The 23467-nt window shown below is 34.8% G+C and overlaps 3 protein-coding genes across 5 annotated transcripts; 2 read left to right on the forward strand and 1 right to left on the reverse strand.

The window, feature by feature from the left end:
* On the forward strand, positions 3776–12865 carry LOC109707875. 3 transcript variants are annotated; one of them, XM_020229411.1, is made up of 2 exons: positions 3776–4026; positions 9333–12865. In XM_020229411.1, exon 2 carries the CDS (start codon positions 9432–9434, stop codon positions 12483–12485), a length of 3054 nt encoding a protein of 1017 aa, XP_020085000.1. In that variant the 5' UTR covers positions 3776–4026; positions 9333–9431; the 3' UTR covers positions 12486–12865. The 3 variants fall into 3 exon arrangements, with proteins under 3 accessions (XP_020085000.1, XP_020084992.1, XP_020085007.1); XM_020229403.1 differs by having other exon boundaries at positions 9336–12865; XM_020229418.1 differs by having other exon boundaries at positions 9402–12865.
* Positions 18968–20767, reverse strand: LOC109712543. Its single transcript, XM_020236181.1, has 2 exons — positions 19260–20767; positions 18968–19166 (listed from the first exon to the last, which is right to left on the reverse strand). Exons 1-2 carry the CDS (start codon positions 20765–20767, stop codon positions 18968–18970), a joined length of 1707 nt encoding a protein of 568 aa, XP_020091770.1.
* Positions 22778–23236, forward strand: LOC109712608 (chromatin target of PRMT1 protein-like). Its single transcript, XM_020236301.1, has one exon. It carries the CDS (start codon positions 22778–22780, stop codon positions 23234–23236), a length of 459 nt encoding a protein of 152 aa, XP_020091890.1.

Genomic DNA, 23467 nt, shown 5'->3' on the forward strand with positions numbered 1-23467 from the left:
TGTCGATTTGAGGCTTCTAGATGTCTATTAGTTGACCTTGATATTCAAGAAAACAAATCTTTCATTAATTGTGTCATTTCGTGTCTTTTTAGCCGTCAGATCGATTGATGTTATGTTGATTTTCGACTTCTAGAAAGATTTTGTTGTGCTTGACTTGTGTTATCTAGTCGTCTCTGAATATTCATGTGCCTTACACATTAATTTAACATGATAACATGCATATGATTGTCATTGTGAACTCACATTAATTTCCTCTGCCTTTTGTTAATTTAGCAGCTATAATACTTTTACAATTGATATCAGAATTCAACAATTTGGACTTTTAATGATTCAACCCACTAACACTAATAACTCGTTAGTCAAAATCATCGGACCATAATATTTAGACCAGATAGGACATCACAGACTCCATTTTCAGACCATGACATCCTTCTCAAGGCTAATCGTACGCGTAGCCTAAAATCATTAGGTGGTGTAAGATTATCTTATGCTTCGATATTAATTATTGACACTTAGGCAATCTTGTTTTCGTCAATAATATCATTTTATAATTAAAACAGTTTCAAACTATTATGAAGAGAGTTAAAAGTAATAAACAAATTTGCTATGTAATCAGTATTTCTGTTTGTGATAATATCTACTGCATGATCTTACCCAATCATATTTAAAAAACTTATTTATGTAAATACTTAAGCCCTAATTTCTCATAAATTTTCATAAAATAGATTGTTTTTTTTAACTAATTTATTATCTTTTCAATAAAAAAATACTAGTGTGCAATACATGGGTTAATGAGATGCTTATTTTGAAATTAATCAACCCAAAATATTGAAGCAAAGAAGCCCCAACGCTATGCCTTTAACTTGTTTTAAAATATGTTCGCTTCCAAAGTGACAAGTTAAGAATCATCTTTCGTAACAGAATCATCTACTTTTGCCGAATAGCAATCCAAATTATGGACACATTGCAATATGAATTAAAACAATAATATTATTTATTTGTAACATACAGTTTAACGACTAGTTCAGTTTGAAACTGATCAACCCAAAATTATCGTAACAAAGAGTCTCCAACATAGGTCTTTAATATGCTTTAAAATGTGTTCCTTACCAAAGTGGCGAGCAAAGAATTATGCTTTTGTAGTCGAAGCTTCTGCTTTCACCCAGCGACTGTCGAAATTTTTGATATGTGGCAATCTAATTTAAAACAATTATATTTTTTATAATTAAAAAGGTTAAAACTAGAATAGAAAGAGTTAAAAATAGCAGAGAAAAATTGGGCTAGCCATCAACATAGTCTTATCCAACCTTCTTTAATTAAATTATCTCTGAAAATAATTAGGTTTTAAATTTGTTACAAAGTTTTATGAAATAAATTAGTTTTCTTCAAATTAGTTTATTATTTTTAAAATATCTGTGTGCAACGCACAAGTTATCAAGACAGAGTCTCCAATTCTTTATCTTTAATTTGCTTTAAAATGGGTTCAGTACCAAAGTGGCGAGTAAAGAATTATGCTTATGTTGCCAAAGTTTTTGCTTCCACCAGTGACAATCGAAATTATTGACTTATGGCAATATGATTTGAGGCAATTATATTATTTATAATTAAAAAGGTTTAAACTACTGTATAAGGAGCTGAAAATAGTGGGAAAAAAAATTGGGCGACAATCAACATAGTCTTATCCAACCTTCTTTAATTAAATTATCTCTAAAAATAATTAGATTTTTAATTTTTTATAAATTTTTATAAAATAAATTTATTGTTTAAAAAATTAATTACTATTTTAAAATTATATATGTGCAACGCACGAGTTAGAGACTAGTTTATTTTAAAATTAATTGATCCAATATTGCAAATCAAAGAATCCCAAACTCTACTTCTTTAATATGCTTTAAAATGTGTTCTTTTCCAAAGTGGCAAGTAAAGAATGATACTTGTGTAGGCAGACCTTCTACTTTTGCCCACCAGCATGCCAAATTGTTAACATATGATAATCTTATTTAAGGCAGTAATATTATTTGCATAAAAGATTGAAACTAGAAAATGAATTTGGTATGCACTCAGTAAATCTATTTGTAGCTGCAAATATCTTTAATTTAATTTGTTGGAGTGGTGAACTTCTACAATGGAATGCATGCTTGTTGCTTCAATGGAATGCACAAATTGNTTTTTTTTTTTGAGAGAGAGATAGGTAGCACGCTACCCGCTTCGTTTATTTCATTAAGAAATAAACTTAGCTGGAAATATGAATCAACTAAGATTCGAACTTGGGATCTCAGGTACCAACCACCAAGCCCTTTGCCACTTACTTTAGGGACAGTCGGTGAAGCTTCCTGGCTGAGAATCTCATCTAATTATGTGTACAATTTTGAGGTAAAAGTGAGCAAGACAAGTATTGTAGCTTCTGTAATTGTAATGAAAAAGAGTTAAAAATAGGAACAATTAGTGCACCTTGTGCATGTGCATTGGTACAGGAAGATTCCTTAGTAGAGGTATATACATGTACTAATTAATCAACCTAAGGATAAAGAAGCAAAGAATTTCGAGCCGTACACCTTTAATTTGCTTTAGAATTAATTCCCTCTTAAAGTGGCAAGTAAAGGATCAAAGTTTCGTAGCTTAAATTTCTGATTTCACCAAGTGGCAAGCCAAATTATAGACCATTGAAGTCTGTCCGTCTCACCAAAAGTGGAGAGCAGTGAATTCATTTTTACCATAAATGTTCACTTATGTTGTTTTGTTTACTATAACTCCACCTTCAGTCGAAACTCAAAATTTTCAAAGTACCCTAATTGACTTTGACCTACTTTGGGGCAAAGTCAATTATGAAAATCAAAAGTGAGAAAAAATAATAAAATATTAACTATGGGAAACTTTAGTTTTTATGTCATTAACTTTCTACCGAAAACACAGCAAAACTTGAAAAAAGAATTAGTTTCACGATTATAAAAGTAAATTGTATATAATTAGTATGTCTATCTATAGAAACAAATTAGCAAGCAAAAAATTATGCTTTTGTTGCCAAAACTTCTAGTCCAAGCGGCAATCGGAATTATTAACATGTAGCAATCTCATTTAAGATAATTATATTTTTTTTATAATTAAAAATGTTTAAGCTACATAGAGAAGAGTTAAACATATAAATGAAATTTGGGCTAGCAAGCAACCTATATATCTATCTATAGCTACATCTAATATATATATAATCTTGTTTAACCTTAATTATCTCTGAAAATAATTAGATTTTAATTTTATTTTAAATATTTAGAAAACAAATTAGTTTTCTCAAAATTAATTTACTATTTTTTAAAAAATAAAATTTAAAAAATATCGGCGTGCAACGCGCATGGGTTAGCAACCAATTTATTTTGAGATTAATTAGTCAAATACTATGTAAATCAAAGAATTCCAAACTCTACATCTTTTGTTAGCTTTAAAATAGGTTTTTCTCTAAAGTGACAAGTAAAAAATGATACTTCTGTAGGCAAAGCTTCTACTTCCATCTATTAGTATGCGAAATTGCTAACATATGATAGTGTTATTTAAGGCAAAAATATTATTTGTATAAAAAGTTAAAAGCAGGAAATAAATTTGGTATGTAATTACTAAATCCATCCCTATCCCTACATGCATCTATAGTTTGCATGCTTTAGATGTTCCTTTCCAACATAACAAGCAAAGAATAAGATTTTTGTTCTTTTTTTTCTTTTTTTCCTCCTACCTGCCTATAAATACATTCTGTTCTTGTTGTTCCTTTAGCAAGTTGAAAGTCTTTAGAATTCTCTCATATGGCAATTAAGATCTATACTATGGATCTGCTGAAACCGAGTTGAGTGAATGAGTGCATGAAGGAATGCTTTTGAAAGTGGTAGAAAGATACAATGTTGGATATTCACCTGGATAGGCAACCAGCTATTGGATCTGTATGGTGCTCTTTCTTCTTGACGCATAGATAGACATTTGGTCATTCGGGTTCTCTCTGGTGCTCTTCCTCTTTAACGCACAAATACACATTTAGTCATTCGGGTACGTACATATTTAATTTCTTACATATTCTTATTACTTATCGTTTGATGTTTCGTTATTTTTCTGATTATATCATTGGTTATTGTATTTGCGGTTTAAGGCTCATTTTTATTCAATAGTGATTAAGCCCCTTAAATAACACAATCATATGACTGCAAAAAGAAAAAAAAAACTCCTAATAATACAAGGTAACTATTCAAATATTAAATCAAGCTCAGAAGGACAGAAATAACATTCTAATATGATATGTAATTAAAAGAATTTGTTAGACTGTATGCTTGAACAAACATTATAATATAATATATACTATATACTAGTTAAGGGGTCCCGCGCGATGCGGCGGGAAGACAATATAACAGTAAATTATTATAACTATTAACATTAATTACTTTTTTTTCGATTATGCATTAATATTTTTAAATATTATTTATCTCAGTATTGAATAATTAAAAATTAAAGAATAAATTAAAGAACGAAATTAAAGTTTTTTCTAAAAATATTTAAACCTAATAAGTAAAATAAATAAATCAGTTTAAAATAAAATAAAAACTCATTACAGTTTGGGATGGAACTGGGCACGCTTGGGTCAGGTAATACTATGCCCAAGCCTAGCCCAAAAGAAAATATTGGCCTTCGGGTCGGGCTTTTATCTATTTTTTTCTGAAAATTAAGGCCCGGCCCAAGCCCAAGCCCAAGCCGGAGCCCAATGCAGAATACCCATCAGGCTTTGTGGAGGCCCATTTTATACATTTATCACATAATACATAAAATACTTTTATTGTATAAAATTAAAATAAAATACCTATTTTTACTGGGTTGATCACATCAAAGAAATTAGTATCTAACATTAAATATAATACTATTAATATCTATCAATAATTATCCATCAATGAAATAAGATCAAACAAAAAAAATTAATAAACTAAAACTAAGACTTAGACAAGTAGAAGATGTGTTTCAGTAATCTTGGCGGCAACGTCTTCAAATTGTGCCCTCGTTAATTTTTATCGTCACATATACACCTAATAAAGTATTTGATTTCTAATTTTAAATTAGTGAAGAAATCAGTAGGTAATTATCAGAAGCACAAAAAATAAGACTAATCAAAAGACATTCGAAATCAAAATAGATCTTTTTTTACATTGTAAAACGATTCGACTACCAAATAAATATTATAATATTATATATTAGAAAAAAAAATAAATTCTGTAGCTCATAATTAAAATTAATAACATATGAATTAATAAAATATTACTCACATGAACTAAAAAATATAATTTAACTGGAGAAAAAAACTAATAGCAAAAAATCATATAAGAGAAAAAAAGCCAAAAGTTGAATTCTCTCATTTCAAGACACTAATTTATTAATTTTGAAACTTTTTTTTTTTAAAAAAGCATTAACATTATCAATCGAGTATCATGAGTAAATAATCACAATTTTAAGAGTCTTAATTTATATTTGAATATGTGAACACCCTAATATATAAAATACAATTATATTGCTAAAGGCCTTATCATAATTCTTATTAGATGCAGCTCGCTAATAGCCTATTATCTTATATCTACTCTTATATAGTAAAGCATCTGAAATAAATAAAAAATAATAAATCAATTTGATAGTCCAAACCTAGTTGTTTTCATTTGTTTAAATTTAAATTAAATTTATAATTCAAAATTCGAATTACTAATTAGTTGAAAATTTTAATTTTAAGATTAATTTCGGATTTAAATTCAAAATTTTGAATTTTTTTTTTGAGGACTTAAGTGAAAAATATGCAAAGTTTAGGGACTAAAATTAATTGACATTGAAAAAAAAGCTAAATAGGCGACGGTATGATAATATTATTAATTCTAAAATATCTTTTAACAGTGCTATTTTATTATGATAAAATCAATACATTTGAAAATTTGATAGCAAAAAAAAAAAAAAAAAGGGACCGAAATAAAAATAGTGGAAAGGTTGGGCACCAATGTGCAATAAAAATTTTAAAAATTGTATGTGGCCCCCCAACGCACCCCCCAAGGGGGAGGGCTTCAAACCGGTTGGGGATTCATATATTTGATTCTAAATTTTTTTTTAACAATGCTATTTTATCATGATAAAATCAAGAGATTTGAAAATTTGATTGCAAAAAAAAAAAAAATGGCTGGGGCGTTACATCATTCTTGAGAGTGAGTCTCACTTGATAGGTTCTTCTTTTGTGTTCGCTCAGATTTTTTCTTTTCTCTTCATTCTTGGGTTCAATCCAATAATATTTCCTCCCCTTTGAACCGGGATATACATATACACTTGAAAAAAAACCAAAATTTTTATTCTTTTGAACCATCTTTACATGCCAGGTTCTCTTTGGATTTGGTCCGGTTTTTCTTTCCTCCTTATTTTTGGGTTCCGTTAAGTAATATTTTTTCACATTTGAACCAAATTTTCTATTCACTGAAAACCAAACCAGGTTTTCTATAACTATTGACTTTAATCATATTGAAATTTCTATTTAAGCTTTGAATGTCTACGTTTACTTGGACAATAATATTAACAGCAAGTAAAAATTAATACCAATGCAAACCCTAAAACAAAAGTATATAGAATTCGAATATGTCCCTATCATTAGAATTCGTTAAAAAAATTTAGTTAACCATAGATTAAACACTTAACGTTGATTAATTTTTTATATTTTTACCTCTTTATGTTATACTGTTATGGCTTTTAGAGGGATATATTTGTGATGACAAAATTAAAAATATAAAAACAGGTTTCTAACGGCAACAAACCAGAGGGATATATTTGAAAATATGAGAACTTTTGCAGAAACAATATATAAAAATTAATCTTTGTCGGGATGTATTTGACATTCAGTATGTTTATAGGGTCGTGTATAAAATTAACCTTTTTTCTATTTGATAGTCTAAATTAATAGTTGTATTTACAAACTCTGTCATCTTTTTCGGTCATTTTTCTTTATGTATATAAATAAATAAATGAGTGAATAAATATAAAACATGAGGGCATAGGTTTGAAGTCTAACCAAACGGACAGAACAATTTTGGTGCAGTTCTACTGTTCTATTATTCTTTTTAATTTGGCTTAGTTCATTTAGAGAAAAAAAAAAGGTTCATTTACAAAAAAAATTCAAAAAAAATCGAACTATCCGTATTTCACCCCTAGTTTGATATAAAAATTTTCCTTATATATATATATATATATATATATATAAATCGAACCAANTATATATAAATATTATTTTAAAGGTGAGTGAAAAAGTTTTAAAAGATTTTATAAAATGTGAAAAAAAAAATTATTTATTAACGGAAAATATGAAAGGTTACAAAAAGGTTTAAATTTGGATTTATCTAATTATATTTATTAGTGAAATATGTGAAAAGGTTTAAGTTTTGATTTTTCTTAATTGATAGAGCAATTAATAAAGTGTCTAAAACATATTTAGCACTGCACAAGTGTAGTTTATTTAATTTTTTGTTTTATAGTACAATGTCGACGTAGATATAGACCTTCAAATTTGCGCTTGCGATGCGCGTTTAGAATGAAAAATTATAAGCAAAACATAAACAGTTTAATCAAAACTATGCGAAAAGAAATAAAATTAAGTTACTTTAAGGTGCATTTGATTTCTCATAAAACTTATCCAAAAATATGGTCGTAAAATTATTTTACGTGAAAACACATTTTACGAATTTGCATGGAAAGTTGAGTTTTTGTTTTCCGTTTCTTTCACGCCGAAGACGGTACCTGCCTCCTCAAAATCATGCAGCTCAACGATTACGTGCTCGCGGTCCACCAGAAAAGCCAATTCCCGTAGACCGCGTGAGAGGTCTCACTGTGGACCGCCTTAATAAACCAATTCTAGTTAAAAGAGAGGGGTGTATTTAATTACTAATTAACTGCTAATTGGTCTAATTAGCATCTAATTTTCAATATTTAGTTGTTCTTGGCTTATTAAAGCGGTCCATGGGGAATAGGCTTTCTTCGTAAACAAGTTAAAGTTTAGGGAGTCTTTGTATATTTTACATGTGGTTATTGTCCGGTGAAAATGTACGGAGTCCCCCCAACTATATAGACCATTCTCAAATAGACTCTTCGCCTTTTATTTTTTTTTGATTGAGACTTTTTGATAAACATTTTGATTTGAGTTTTTCTACTTAGTTAATTTAAAAATTTTGTTAAATTTGATAATTCTATTAATTACTAACTGCTAATTGGTCTAATTTTACGTACTAAATAGTGATTAAAACTATTTAGCTTGTCGAAATCATCAAGCAATCTAATAAAATTAAATAATCCTTTTTTTTTTCTACAGTACATGGTTATAAAAAGAATCAAATAATTAGNGCATAATTAATTGGTAGAAATGCTGCTGAAAATTTTAGTTCTAAAACATGATTAGTAATTAAGGCTTGTTTAATTAGGACTTTTGATTATGACACGTGATTAATAGATAAGAAATATTCGATAAAGTATGGCACTATGGGCCTGTTTGTTTCGCTACTTTCGGATCAGCTAGAGTTTAAGTAAAAATTATTTTTTTTCCACTATTTGTTTAGCTAAAATATTTTAGTTCCCCAGGTTATTTCGCAGAAAGTAAATGATGCAAAAGCTGAAGGTATAGGAGATTGATTATTGGTTACTATTTTATAATTTTTCCTCACTTGTTTTTTTGTAATTGACTGTGGCCTGGTGTAGGACAAAGTAAATTATGACATTTTGGAGTGTTCGTGTTTCAATTGAAGGTGAAATTATGATGAGCCAAACAGCGAAAATAAGTATTTACGTTTGAAAATCACTTTACTTCTCTTCACTTTCGGTATTCTATGTGGAACTCTAATAAGAGAGAAAGAGATAGAGAGGTTTTTGCTAGTTGATATATAGGTATTTTGATTAAACTATTATACTTTAAAAACAAAATATGTATGCATATATATATATATATATATATATATATATATATATATATATATATATATATATATATATATATATATATATTTATATATATATATAAAATACAAAATAAATTCGGGTTCGGATCGGGTTCGGGTTCAGGTTCGGATCGGATACAATCAAAATTCATATCTGTCGGATTTCTATTTTTGATATCCATATCCGTAAAATATATCAGTTTCATTCGAATTCGGATTTAGATAAAATTTCGAATACCCATACCATTGACATCTCTAGTTATATATGATATATTAACTATTAGTAGGGGAGGAGCTACCCGACTCTACGTACGTACGTTGCTACTTTTTTTTTTTTTGTGAATAAATCATAAAAGGAGTGTACCTATGTAGCAGGAATAATTTATTAAGATAAAAGAAAAGAAGGTACAAATTAACTCGATCGGTGAATATTCCCTTCAGAGATGGAATGATTAAAACCTAGGTATCGCCATGAGTATCAATTCATTCGGATACGAGAATGCAAAGTTGTTTGTGCTTGGAAGCTTGCTCGGTGGGTTCTTTCAGAAGATCTACGTGGAGGCATGGAACGGAGTTGGGGCAATCGCCTTACTCCGAGAGGTGGCGGTCGAGTCGAAGAAGCGCGAGTTTGACACAGTGATCAGGGTGGTGCGGCCCGCACCATTTCAGAACCCCAGGGAAATCCAGAGGGCGGTGGTGGAGCAGCTGAATCTACTATCTCCTTCCGTGAAGGCCGCGTTCGATGCAGCGGACGAAGACGACGACTTCTCGGGTGTGGAATTCAGCTCAAGAGACCAGCTTTCGGAGGTCGCAGACGAGATCTACAGAGCTGTGGAGGGTCGTAGAGTGCTGCTCATCCTTTGCAATAATATTGCGGATGCCGGATTAATTGACCCTAATGATTTGGGTATTCCTATCGTAAGGCGGTGGATCCGTAATGCGGTCATGTGGACCTCTGGAATGAATATTAGCAGGGAAGCCGCGTCAGCGAGTGCGGATTTGACCGTAATGATTCAGCCACCAGACAAAGAAGCTGCACTTGATCTTGTGTACAAAGAGGCTGTCGAGATTGCCCGTTACATTGAGGAGAGCAGCGGTGGGAGCTTGCGGACCACCCCGCAAGTAGTCCTCCGCTGCTTTTGGTATTGCCTGCTGTTGTTGCGTAGAGCATTTGATCGATCAGTGCTACCCAATGATCGGCCGTGGGAAGCTGCTGCCAACTATCTTGCGTGCGACGAAACTTTAGAAGAGGATGATGCGGCTTGGGAGATTGGGAAAGCACTAGCTGCGCTGATTGGACCCATAGTAAATGATCAACAACTGCAATATTGGCAGGAAGCCTTTTCCACTTGGACGCCAAGGGCGTTTGAGTTGTTGTCGTTGCCCCCGAAAACTTTATTGGTCGACTCTATCACACAGGAAGATTGGGTAAAGTCGTCATCGCCATCATCATCGAATGAGGAGAGTTACGGTTGGATCTCAGTACGCTCTCCTCACAATAATATTCCAAAACCATGGGATTTCTTCTCCAAATTATATTGCACTTCAGTCTTGTCTGGCGTTTCATCCTTTTTTGGGCATTTTGAGAAAACACACGAAGCTCTACCGAACGACTTCTTTGACTATTTCAGCAACGTTCGAGTGTTGGACCTTCTCGGCTGTTTAGTAAGTCCTATAAATCCTTCATTCCTTCGTCTTCGCAACCTGAGAATGCTTAGGCTGGAGCGGTGTGAAGTAACTTCTCTTGATCCTTCTCATCCGTCAGCACCAGAGAGACTTCTTTATGACTTACAGGTCCTGAATTTATACAACTCAGATGCTAATAAGTTTCTTCTAGCAGGGGAAGCCTTTGAGCTCATGCCTAATCTCCTGGAGCTCAATCTCACAGAACACATCAACACCGAATTTTTGTCAAGGAGCTTGTCAATGGCAATCAACCTCAAAGAGCTTATTCTCACTAATTGCGAGGGGTTAGAATATCTAAACTTCAATCTCCCTACAACAATTGAAACAATCAGCCTACAAAGGTGCGCATCACTAAAAGAGGTGGAGCTTGTCAACCCTGCAGCAGCTCCTTTGCCCAACCTCAAGACCTTCCACCTCAGTGGCTCTAAGCTGATCGCCAAGCTCTCCCTACAAGGATGCCATAAGTTGGAGAACGTAGACCTGCAGGAATTGAAGGGGCTCGAGGTGCTCGATCTTTCATGCACCGCAATAAAAGCGGTGGATATCAGCAAACTCCCACAACTGAAGCAATTATTTCTCCTCAAATGCGAGCAACTCCGTAGAGTAGCCTGTCGCGATGAAGGACCACAACAACTAGATGTGTTGTACTTGGATAACTACAAGGGCAGCGGTGCTCGCGACGTCGATCAGTGCCTTGATTCCTTTCGAAATCAAAGACAAAGTGAGTTAACCAAGGGAACTAATGATGCTGATCAGAGACTATTCCATGCTCATGTGGTCGTGAAGGATGTTAGGCTCTTCTTGTCACTTGGTTATGCCTTCTATGGTTTAAGCAGAGAAAAATCTAGCTCCCACATCCATGTCAAGGGTTCTTCAGCTATTAGGAGAGGCACTAATAGTGGCACTACCACCAGATCGAATGTCAAGGGTTCTTCAGCTATTAGGAGAGGCACTAATAGTGGCACTACCACCAGATCGAATGCTACTACAACATTAGCATTATGTTATGCAGATGTTTCAAACACTATGACAGGTTATCACCGTCGACATCACTCGTTGCCACCTACTATGCCCCTAAGTAATCACATAGAGGTTGATGGAGGTCATGATTCCCGAATAGTAGAGGTACATGGATTTAGATACATAATGGAATTTGTTAATTCTTTATTCGTTCACAGCAACACATCTAATTTTACCATGGACATTAAATTCAGAGATCTCAAATGTTTACGCATTGAGAGGTGCCCTAATATAAGGTTTATCTTCGAAACTGTGAGTGTGGATGATCATGATCTGGTGAAATTGGAAAGCATATGGCTCAGCCACCTTCCGAGGCTTAAAGCTTTATGTAAACAAGTAAGGATTGGGCAACTGAAGCATATTCACTTGGAGTTTTGCACGAGGCTAGAATATGTATTTCCCTCACTATCAGAGTTACACGACTTGGAAACAATCAACATCCGTTATTGCAATGATCTAACGGCAATATTCATATCTGATGATGATAGCAAAGATAAAAGAGGAGCTGCTCCAATGCTACTTCCGAAACTGAGGTCCATCCATCTACAAGAGCTTCCGAAGCTACAGCACATATACAAGGCTAACATTTGTGCTCCGTCCCTAGAAGAGCTCAAGTTTAGGGGGTGTTTCAATCTCAGAAAACTTCCTCTTTTCAGGCAGCCAGAGGCTTGTTTAATGAGAGCTGTGAAGATTAGCTGCGAGCAAGACTGGTGGGATAAGCTACAATGGGACAGGTTAGAATTCAACCACCGCTCTTCTCACTTCAACCCAAAACATTGTCCTTATTATAAGAAGCGTATGAAGGCTAGATGGTTCTGAAGCACAAATCTCCTCCAATGTTGGAAACCAAAACGTACATGCACGGTAAACCATCTCTCTCTCTCTCTCTCTCTCTCTAAATATTAATTGTGTGTTTATGTGTATACATGCACATGTGTGATTGATCGTGTGCATCCATAAATATGGATGTTTGCCAAACTCTTTACATGCTTTTGAGAAATAAGCTAGCCATAGTGCAGCATGTCCTTTGTTTTCTTATTACGTACAGGTGTGCATTTGTCTATGTGCATAAAAATATTGTGTGTGTGTGTGTTTGTGTGTGTGTGTTCGATTCCTTGACACTTGAGTACGTAACAAAAAAAATGTCTAAGCGTGTATTTGACTCTTTATTTGATGACAACAAGGACAACATTTATTCATTTTTTGTATCTTATTTCATACTCTCCATCACAGGTTGTTTTCTCCAAGTTGTGTGAACAAATTCTATTTGCATTAATTTATGTTACACAAGGGATAAATTACACAAAATAATAATTAATGGTGAAGGTTTTCTAATACTTTGCATGATTATTTTGGTCTTACATTAATAGCTGGATAGATTTGAATTGAATTGGCAAAATATGTGTAAATTTGTGAAACTCTTTCTAAAGATTGGCCTGCTTTGATTCTAGAGAGCTCCAAAGAATAAATAAATAAATGAATAAAATACTTTCAAAGTAACACGAAAAGACTTAACATTCTTTATTACATCCTATGAATTAGCACTTAACATTCTCTATTACAAGTCTGCCTAGAATAATATCAATAGTAGATAAATAGTATTTACTATGTACTTTCTAGCCCTTCGATTAAATACTACTCTATAACATCTGGTAGTAAACAATATTCCTCTACTATTGATAGTTTCTAGCTTTACTCCTCTATAACATATGGTAAATTAATTAGTAAGTTGTGAAAGCCATTTTATCTATTTTATCTATTAAGTAATATAACGCTCCGACCCGCTATTAATAATAACTTGTTGGATCCAAATCACCGGCCCAAAATATTTAAGCCCAATTATTAATACTAGTATCTATGGTCTCTTATATATCTAATCACAAACCCATTCTTATTCGATGTGGAACTATTGGGGTGTCACAAACTCCCCTCCATTTAGTTTCTGACGTCCCTATTAGCCCAAACACACACACCACACCAAGCCCAAGCTCACCAGGTAATATGAGACTTGTTGCGCTAGCCTTATCATTTAGACAATGGCTTACCTTGTCATTCCCCAACCTTGGCTTAGCCTACTCAGTCGAGACTCATCTCACATTTCTGACTGGTGATTGGCTCTGATACCAAACGTAACGATCTGACCCGTTAGCAATAATAACTCGTTAGGCTCGAATCATCGGCCCAAAATGGTTATGCCCAATTATTATTACTAGTGTTTATGTTCTCTTATATATCTTATCATAACTCCATTCGCATCCGATGTGGGACTTTTGGTGTGTCACAAGTAATTAATGTTTTGAAGGTCTTGTTTAAATCATTATTATTAGCTTAAGTTTTTGGCATTACTTGTTGAGAAATTTTGGCATTTCATATCAGAATTACTCAGAATTGAAGTCCATTTGTTGGCCTTTTCTTACTCCATAAAGAAAGTTGGAATTAATGGATGTTTCTGTTTATTGGTTTGTGGTATGTGGGAGTTCGATTCCAACTCTGATTTACGGGTAGAATGAGAACTTCCCATTCACGCTTTTCCAATATTGTTTAGAAGGCTGAATTGAAAATTGAATTCAGGCAAAACGAAACTGGTTCTTAAACCTTTCTTCAGACCATGGCTGAGAATGGCGCCTTGGCCTGTAGGCTTTATTCAAAATGTGTTTCTTAAATTCAAGTTGCGGCCTGTAAATATGAACTTCCAATCAAATTATAACCTTAGCTTATACATTGGAGGAGGGAAAATTAAATTTTAGGGAATATTTGTTTCACCGAAATTAGAGTGGGGTGAAGTTGTTATCAGCCATAAATAACCACTTTCGTTATTTGATTCCTTGTAAATTAAATTCGTTTATAACTCTATTTTTTCTAAACACTATAATTGACTTCGCCCTGGTGGTGATGACGTCAATTACGGAAGAATTAAAGAGATAGAAAGTGATAATGAAAAATTAATTATTGGAACATTTTTCACTCTGTTATCTGCTAATATGAAAATTTTCATATAACAAATGGTAATGAAAAAATAGTTGGCTAAGGGCTTGATGGTTGGTGAGGAGATTTCAAGTTCGAAGTTCAGTTATTTTATATTTCTAGCTAAATTTATTTCTTAAAAAAATATAAAATATCTTTCTATCACACTACAATAAAAACGGTGTACAGCAACACTTTTAAATATCGGTATAGGTTAAAAAAAATGTTGTTGGCTAAATTACCAATACTTCTTAAAAGTGTTGTTATATGTGGAGTCGCAATATGTGGGGCCGCCTCGATGTTTGGTACCCATTCCTCCAGTAACCTCTAGCGGAGAGACACGTGACGATTGTAGTCCTTTACGGTCCCTGCGAAATCCACTGCGAAATCCACGTGGCCGAACTCCAGCCGCCGGAACTCTACCTCGTCGGCTGCGGCGGCGGAGGAGGAGAAGTGGAGATGGTGATCATTTTTTTTTTCTTTTAATCGGGCCGAGTGGGCTGGATGGGGTTGGTTGAATAGAGAAACTTTTTTTTTTTGGCTGGATTGGGCTTTATATTTAGGCCTTGTTAGATTTTTTTAAAAAAGTTTTGACATAAATAGGACACTTATACAAAAGTGTCGCAAAAATGTATCCTTATATCTAATTCTGTTATAGTGTCAGAAAAAAAAAAGCAAATAAACGTGTAGGATAACTATATATATAGTTCAAAAACCATTGACTTCTAATTAAATAAACAGCTACAGAAAAATGATTTTGACTTAGATTTTAGTTCAACTAAAAGTTCTTTTTAATTTGAAAACCAACTGCGAGCAAAATCAATTAGGCATTATGTCAAATTCATTAGTGATTTTGTCAAATTTAATGACTTTAATCACTTTTCAACAAATAAAATTAGGTCAATCAATGGTTAATAACTAACACAGTCATTAAATTTGATAAAATTTTTAACTTAATAATTAAAGTATAAAAACTGAAATGGAAAAATTGAAAAGTTGAGTGGGTCTTAATTGAGAAAAAGAAAGTTAATGAGGCTATGTCATAATGCCCTACAGTAGAGGGGCTCTTCATACATTTTTACCAAAAAAAAAAAAAACGAAATGCTATATATCGTGCATGAATAGAATTTCTCAAAAACTAATAAAGAAACAAAGGCACAAAGCACTTCACTTTCTATAGTAAGGTGTCACACCCTAGGCCTCTTTGGAAAACATTTTTGAAAAAAATTATTCCATTTTGAAAACAGAGTTTGTAGAAAAGTGTATAATTTTTTTTGAAACCATAGAGATGCGCACGAACCGCCACACGTACAAAGTTCTCTCTGTCCATGCGGATAGAGTCTCCCCTTTACATGCCTAGTGTAGGAGTACAGATAATACAACTACAATGAATAGGGAGGAATCAACATAGTAGTCACAACTAATCAAAAAATCCAGAGTCCAGGAATTTTACAATAGGAAAATCCAACACCACAAACTAATCTCAATACTACAAAATCTCAACATAATAACAATATAACGAATAAAAGTAAATTTGGGACTAGCAACCGAGATCCACAGTACAAGCTAATTAGGCGCTAACTAACCATGTCCTTACACTGCGCCTTGATCCACACTGTCAGCAACACTTGTAAAAAGAGTGGGATAAGGAACATATTTATATATTTTTCAGTATGGACAACCAGCCACTGAAGGCAAGCCGCATTCATTGGTCAACAAAAGAGTATAATAAGAAAAGGGAAAACTTCAGAAACCCCCCCTGTGGTTTCGTAGTTTCTCACTTTGCCCCCCTGTGGTTTAAAATGTATCAAATTGCCCCCCTGTGGTTTCATTTTTATCTTTTCGGTAGCTTTTTCGTTAATATTTAATTAAATTATATACAAAAAACTTTAGATACCCATCTAGATTTATCAAATATTCACTTTAGTACCCTTTGATTTTAACTTTATAACTGATTTAAGAAAAAAAAATAATGAAATTGATATGAAAAGAGAAAAAAGAAACCACAGGGGGGCAAATTGATACATTTTAAGCCACAGGGGGGCAAAGTGAGAAACTACGAAACCACAAGGGGGGTTTTGAAGTTTTTCCATAAGAAAATAACTACAGATATAGAATAATCCATTATAGTAGTATAAAGATAACAGATAATATCATAAAGTGTAATACATAATAACCACTACAGGAAAAACTGCTTGTAGAGTCGGTTTAAACCGCCTCTACGAATTGTAGAGGCGGTTCCAACGACCGCCTCTAAACCGCGGGCGTAGACAGCGCCTCTACGAATGTAGAGGCAGTTTGACCGGCCGCCGAGGAATAATAGAGGCGGTCCAGTAGGGGCGGTTTGAACTACCTCAATATAATTTTTTATTAATTTTTTTATAATTCAATTTTTATTTTCTAATAACATAGAGGCAGTTTAAACTGCCGCTATTAATGTCGTACCATAGAGGCGATTTAAACCACCTTTAATTTTATTATTTTACAGAGTTGGTTTAAACCGCCGCTAACCGCCGCTAAGCAAAACCGCCTCTACTATTTTATTTAGAGACGGTTTGCTCTTTAGAGGCGGTTGCTACTGCCTCTATAGGTAAGCAAACTCATAATACTTAGAGGCAGTTCGTAAGAAATAGCATGAAAAATTTTAATTAAATAATTATTTGTTGCACATAACATTACAATTTCATTGACAAACATATTACTCAAATAATAATGCACATCAAACTTAACATTTAATTTACAACATACATTAGTAACACAAGCAAAATAATTTTCAATGCGAAAAAAAGTTGACATTCACAAAAAATTCATCATTCAAGATATTGTATAATCCAAAACATGTCCTCATTCAATATCTAGTATAGAAAGTAGCAATGTAGATAATAAAAAGTTTAAACACTTCCAAAACTAAACACTTGAGTTGTCAATTGTTTACAAAAACTTAATTACTTTTTTTATGTCCTCCATTTGTAGGCTCGTGACTCGCATTCGATGAATGATTGTTCGGAGAAAGTACATCAATCAAATTATTATTGCCCACAACCACCTAAAAGAATAAAATAATATAGAAATTATTAATTATATGAAAAAATCAATAAAATTTGTTGAGGATAAAATTTTAGCTTACTCTAGAATTGAGCAATATTGTATCCGAAAATAGTGTTTTAAGTCGATGCAATTCATCTCGCATCTCTTGCATTTCTTCTTTAAGCTTTTCTACTTCTCCTGGTTGGCCTTCTCTTCTTTAAGCTTTAACGATGTGCTTGAACCCATGATTTTTCATCCAGTATAATATTTTCAATCTTTCCAAAGAGTACCAGCACTTGAAAATAAAGGGCAAATTGCATTGTTACCCTCTGAACTTTTGGCGAAGTTTCACTTTATCTCTCGAACTTCTAAAATGGACATCTAACCCCCCAAACTCTAATATTTCGTTCATGTTACCCCTTCCGTCAGTTTTCCATCAAGCTCCGTTAACCATAAACTGATGGAAGGGGTAAAACAAATGAAATATTAGAGTTTAGGGCGTTAGATGTCTATTTTAGGAGTCTGGGGGGCTAAGTGAAACTCGCCAAAAGTTCAGGGGGTAACAATATAATTTACCCTAATTTTTACTATAAATTATTTTTATATTTTTAAATTAAAAATTTCTAATTGGCTGAAATGAAGTACAAAAATTTTATTTAAGTATATTTTATAGAACAATGCTTCTAAAGATAAAAGGGACAAACGAGTACTATAGAAAACTAACTGAGAATTAAAATCTCTATATCCGAGTGAGGACACCTATTGTAAATCAACCATATTAGCGAGTACACCAGGATTGTAGAGTGTTCGAGCATCGTAGGTAGTTAGTATCGCTCATTTTTTTATATTTAAGCCATTCTAATTCATTTCTTTCACTTTTATTTTATTACAATAAAATATAGGATAAATCATGGTATGATTTATTTTAGGATTAAAAATATATATAAATTCAAAATCAAGCATGATCACTAACTTGAGGATTAATAGTCAATTCATAAGTAACATATTATAATAAATTAATTTATAGTCAAGAATCCCTTACGGAGTAAATTGCACTACTACCTCCTGAACTTTTAGCGAGTTTCACTTAACCCCCCAAACTCCTTAAATAGACATCTAACACCCTAAACTTTAATATTTCATTCGTTTTACCCCTTCCGTCATTTTCCGGTTAACGGAGAGCTTGACAGAAAAATGACGGAAGGGGTAACATGAACGAAATATTAGAGTTTAGGGGGTTAGATGTCCATTTTAGGAGTTCGAGGGGTAAAGTGAAACTTCGCCAAAAGTTTAGGAGGTAACAGTGCAATTTACCCTGAAAATAAATATAACCCTTCTGTTCTCTTTTTAGGTGGATCGGGATTCCTTATGGGTCGATTAAATCTTGTTTCAACACCATCTAGATATCTTGAACAGAATGTCAAGCATTCTTCGGCTATATATCCTTCAGCTATTGACCCTTCAGGATGAGATCTATTAAGTACATATGACTTCATTCGTACAAAGTTCCTAAAATAATAGAGAATATAAAAGTTAAGACAGCTTATATCTTTATTAAGCATAATTAAATTAATAAGAAATAAGTAATTAATTAATATTTACCTCTCCGAAGAATACATCCATCGATATTGTACCGGACCACCTAATCTTGCCTCTTCTACTAAATGAATCATTAAGTGAATCATAATGGTGAAAAATGTGGGTAGAAAGATTCTTTCCATGTGGCAAAGAGTAAGTGTAATGCGGCTTTGTATTTTGTCAAGCTCATTCACATCCAACACCTTCGAACATAATGATTTAAAGAAAAACACCAATTCAATTGCGATCGAGATCACTTCCTTAGATGGGCTTGATGCTCGTAATGCCAATGGTAGTATATCCTCAATCAAAATATGACAATCATGACTTTTAAGACCACTAATCTTACACTCGATAACATTCACACATCTTGAAATATTTGAAGCATAACCATCGGGCGTTTTAATATTCTTGAGAACTTGACAAAGAATTCTTTTTTCCTTTTTAGACATCGTGAAGCAAGCCGGAGGTAACCTTGTCTTTCCATTAGCAAGTAACTGGGGATGGAGTTCAGATCTAATGCCCAATTCTACTAAATCTAATCGTGCTTTTGAATTGTCTTTTGTTTTGTTGTCAAGATTCAATAAAGTGCCAATAAAATTGTCAAACACATTTTTCTCTATGTGCATCACATCTACATTATGACACAACAAATTATATTGCCAATATGGTAATTCAAAGAAAATGCTTTTCTTTTTCCGCCACCTCAATGCGCCACTAGATTTTGAACTAGAAAGACATTCGCTTGTTGTTGTATTGTCATCATTTCTCGTCTGTCTTTTCTTTTTGGATCTCTTACTATTTATTCCTTTGTCATTTATTGTAGGTAGTTTACCAAATTTGAATTGCATGCCATGCATTTGCCTTAATATATCAACACCAGCTATCCGAATAAGTGCACTCCTTATCTCCTCTGTGCCGTCAAACAAGTCTTTTTGATAACGAAATATATGTCCCTCAGGTAAACAACGACGAAGACCCATGTAACAATACTTCCCTCCATGGCGTAACCACCTAGATTGTGTTTGCTCCGCAAAACAAGGACATGCAAACTTTCCTTTAGTACTCCAGCCAGACAAAATTGCATATGCAGGAAAGTCATTTATAGTCCATAATAACGCAGCCCGCATATGAAAATTTTGTTGGCTTGAAGCATCATACGTCTCAACGCCCTCCCATAATTTTTTTAATTCCTCAATTAAAGGTTGTAGAAAAACATCAATATCATTTCCCGGACCTTTTTCACCCGGAAGAATCATCGTTAACATAAAAGATGATTGTTTCATACAAATCCAAGGTGGTAAATTATATGTAATCAGTACAACCGGCCATGTACTATAAGTAGTACTCATTGTTCGAAATGGATTGAAACCATCACTACAAAGAGCAAGCCTCGCATTGTGGTAATCAGAGGAGAAATCTACATATCGTTCATCGAATGCTTTCCACGCTTCACCATCTGCAGGATGTCTTGATAGCCCATCCTTCCTATGACTCTCGTTGTGCCATCTCATATCATTTGATATTCTCATAGAGGCAAAAAGTCTTTGCAGCCTTGGTACAAGAGGAAAATAATATAAAACTTTTACTGGAATCTTCCTCTTTTGTTTTGGTATGGCAGATGCGTTAGAAGTATTTTCTTCATTGTTTGAAATGTGATCGTTTTCCGTACTAGTAGTTTTCCAACGAGATGACCCACACACATCGCACACTTCCTGATTTTTTTTTTCACCGTGAAATAATATGCAATCATTTGGACAACAATGAATTTTTTCATAACTAAGACCTAAGGCCTTAATAATTTTTTTTGCTTCATATGAAGAACGGGGTATTGAAGTACCTTCAGGAAATGCATCAGCCAATATCTCTAGCAACATAGTAAATGATTCTCTTGACCAACCATTTAGACATTTCAAATGGAACAAATGGAGTATAAAAGATAGTTTTGAAAATGTCTTACATCCCGAATATAATTCTTCATTTGCATCTTTTAGTAGTTTATGAAAATCATGATTTCCATTAGTCTCTTCATTAGATTGTTCCATGCGAAGTTCTTCTGTAGATTGTTCTGGGCTCGCCCCTTCATCAAATTCGTTAGTTGGTATATTTGTTTCATTAGTTGGTTCATCGGCTAAGCCAATAGCATCATGTAAAAGTCTATGCATGTCATTTGATCTTCTAAAGTTTTGGGTAATAGGGATGCACTCTTGCACTTGTAAAGCTTCTTGCATATGTAAAGACTGAGAAGCTGAAGAAGACGTGGCAGTATTAATTGGGGAATTAAAAGATAAAGCGTCTTCTCCATGGCAAATCCATCTAGTATATCCCCTTAGAAAGCCATCACATATCAAGTGTATCTTCACATTCTCATATGTTTGTAATGAATAATTAACACAGCATACACAGGGACACATTATTTTGCTACTATAGGATGCATTACAAAATGCAAATTCTAGAAATTGTAAGACTCCATTTTTATATGCATCACTATTTCGAGGTTAGGTCATCCAACTTTTATCCATTATAGAAAAATAACTAAAATAAAAAGATCATTTGCATTCAATATAGTGCAATATAAAATTTATAAACTCGACATAATAGAACAAAATGAATTGTTAAGAGACTTTCATATGAGATATAACAAGTGTTCCAAACACAAAATTGATCAATCATATGATGCCGAGCAACTCATTTCTTCTCTTCTTTTATTGCGATGTGGATGCAAAATAAAAAGTTACTTCACTAACATCTTGACAACAGCACGAATTCAATTAGAATAGAGAAATATTTGTACATTCAAATATGGGACATCATATGATGCGGAATAAAAGTGGTGATTAGACTAATTTGAAAATTTGGACATCATATGATGCGGAATTTACACCCACCTACTTTTGGGTGTACGACACATTAGAACATGCTGACTAAAAGAACTTGCTAGTAGTGAATAAAAGCTAAGATATCGGACTAATTTGCACAAATGAATATTACGCACTAGAGGCTGCAATTGAATTTCAATTTCAATTTTAATTTCAATTTCCTTCTCGACTGAATAATAATTAATAAATAGAAAAGAAGATTCAATTCTTCAAACTAGGTACCTGGCAGATTTAGCACTGTACGAAAATTCAAACAAAAGAATAGAGGAGAATCATCAAAACTCCGTCACGCACTCTAGCGCGAACCAGCTACTGCACCTGCGCTCACAGCTAAGGTTCTCCGCGGCAATAACGCCTTGCTCCGCTCTGCATCAAAATCATCCATTTCAGTATCAGATTCAAGCTCAGGCTCATCATCGCCAGCATCCGAGAGGGCCCGCTGCCAGGGAGGGGCGCGGTGGCAGGGGAGGGTGCGGGGGTGGTGCGCGGCGCCCTGCAGGGAGGGGTTGGGCCTGCTGCCAGGGAGGGGCGCGGTGGCAGGGGAGGGTGCGGGGGTGGTGCGTGGCGCCCTGCGGGGAGGGGTTGGGCCTGCTGCCAGGGAGGGGCGCGGTGGCAGGGGAGGGTGCGGGGTGGTGCCACGCGCCGCTGGGGAAGGGGGGCGGGATGGAGGGGGGCGTCTACCATAGAAGGCGGATCAGGGGGGGAGCGGGGGTTCCACGTTGCAGGGAGGGCCACAGTGGCTTAGCGGAGGGCTGCGGGGATGGTCGCGCGGGGCTCCGAAGAGGGCGGGGGAGGGCGCGGCGGCCCTGCAGAGAGGATGCGGGGAAGGGCCGCGTACTGCGCGGGGGGAGGGGGGTGGTGCGGGAGCGCTGCCAGGATGAAGGGCAGAGGGGGAAAGGGCAGCGGTGGGGGGATTGGAGAGGGGTGGTGCGCTGCAGGATGAAGCGGAGGGCAAGGGGCGCGGGGGGGGTGGTGGGTAGGTTGCGTGGGTGGAACGGGAGGGGCAGGGGGGCACTCGCAGGCGGGGGAGTTGGCCTGCTGCCGGAGAAAGGTCGTAGGGGGGTGCGCGGTAGGGGAGCGGCGTACCTGATAACTTTGACGGGGAGAGGTCGCCGGAGCTGACGTGGCACCTCAGCGGACGCTGCCTGGGAGTGGAAGGAGTGCGGTAGCCGTCGGGAAGAAATCGGTCATCACCGCCGGGGTCTGGGGAGGAGGTGGCCGATTTTTTAGGAGTAGAGGGTTGGAGAGGAGGGTTTTTTGGGAGGAGAGGGTTGGAGAGGAGGTGACTAGTTTTGGGGGGAAATAGATCTAGTTAAGGGTTTTTTTAGGAGTAGTGTCGGGGGGAAAAAGATT

Source organism: Ananas comosus, linkage group 1, assembly GCF_001540865.1.
Source record: "Ananas comosus cultivar F153 linkage group 1, ASM154086v1, whole genome shotgun sequence".
Classification (NCBI taxonomy): Eukaryota; Viridiplantae; Streptophyta; class Magnoliopsida; order Poales; family Bromeliaceae; genus Ananas; species Ananas comosus.

What these genes read in the sequence shown, in the direction of transcription:
- LOC109712543 (XM_020236181.1), bottom strand. Translation starts at nt 20,767, where the DNA reads ATGAGAATATCAAATGATATGAGATGGCACAACGAGAGTCATAGGAAG. An exon ending in TGGATGTATTCTTCGGAGAG is followed by an intron (nt 19,167 to 19,259) that starts GTAAATATTAAT and finishes CTATTATTTTAG; the next exon opens with GAACTTTGTACGAATGAAGT.
- LOC109707875 (XM_020229411.1), top strand. Translation starts at nt 9,432, where the DNA reads ATGAGTATCAATTCATTCGGATACGAGAATGCAAAGTTGTTTGTGCTT.
- LOC109712608 (XM_020236301.1), top strand. Translation starts at nt 22,778, where the DNA reads ATGGAGGGGGGCGTCTACCATAGAAGGCGGATCAGGGGGGGAGCGGGG.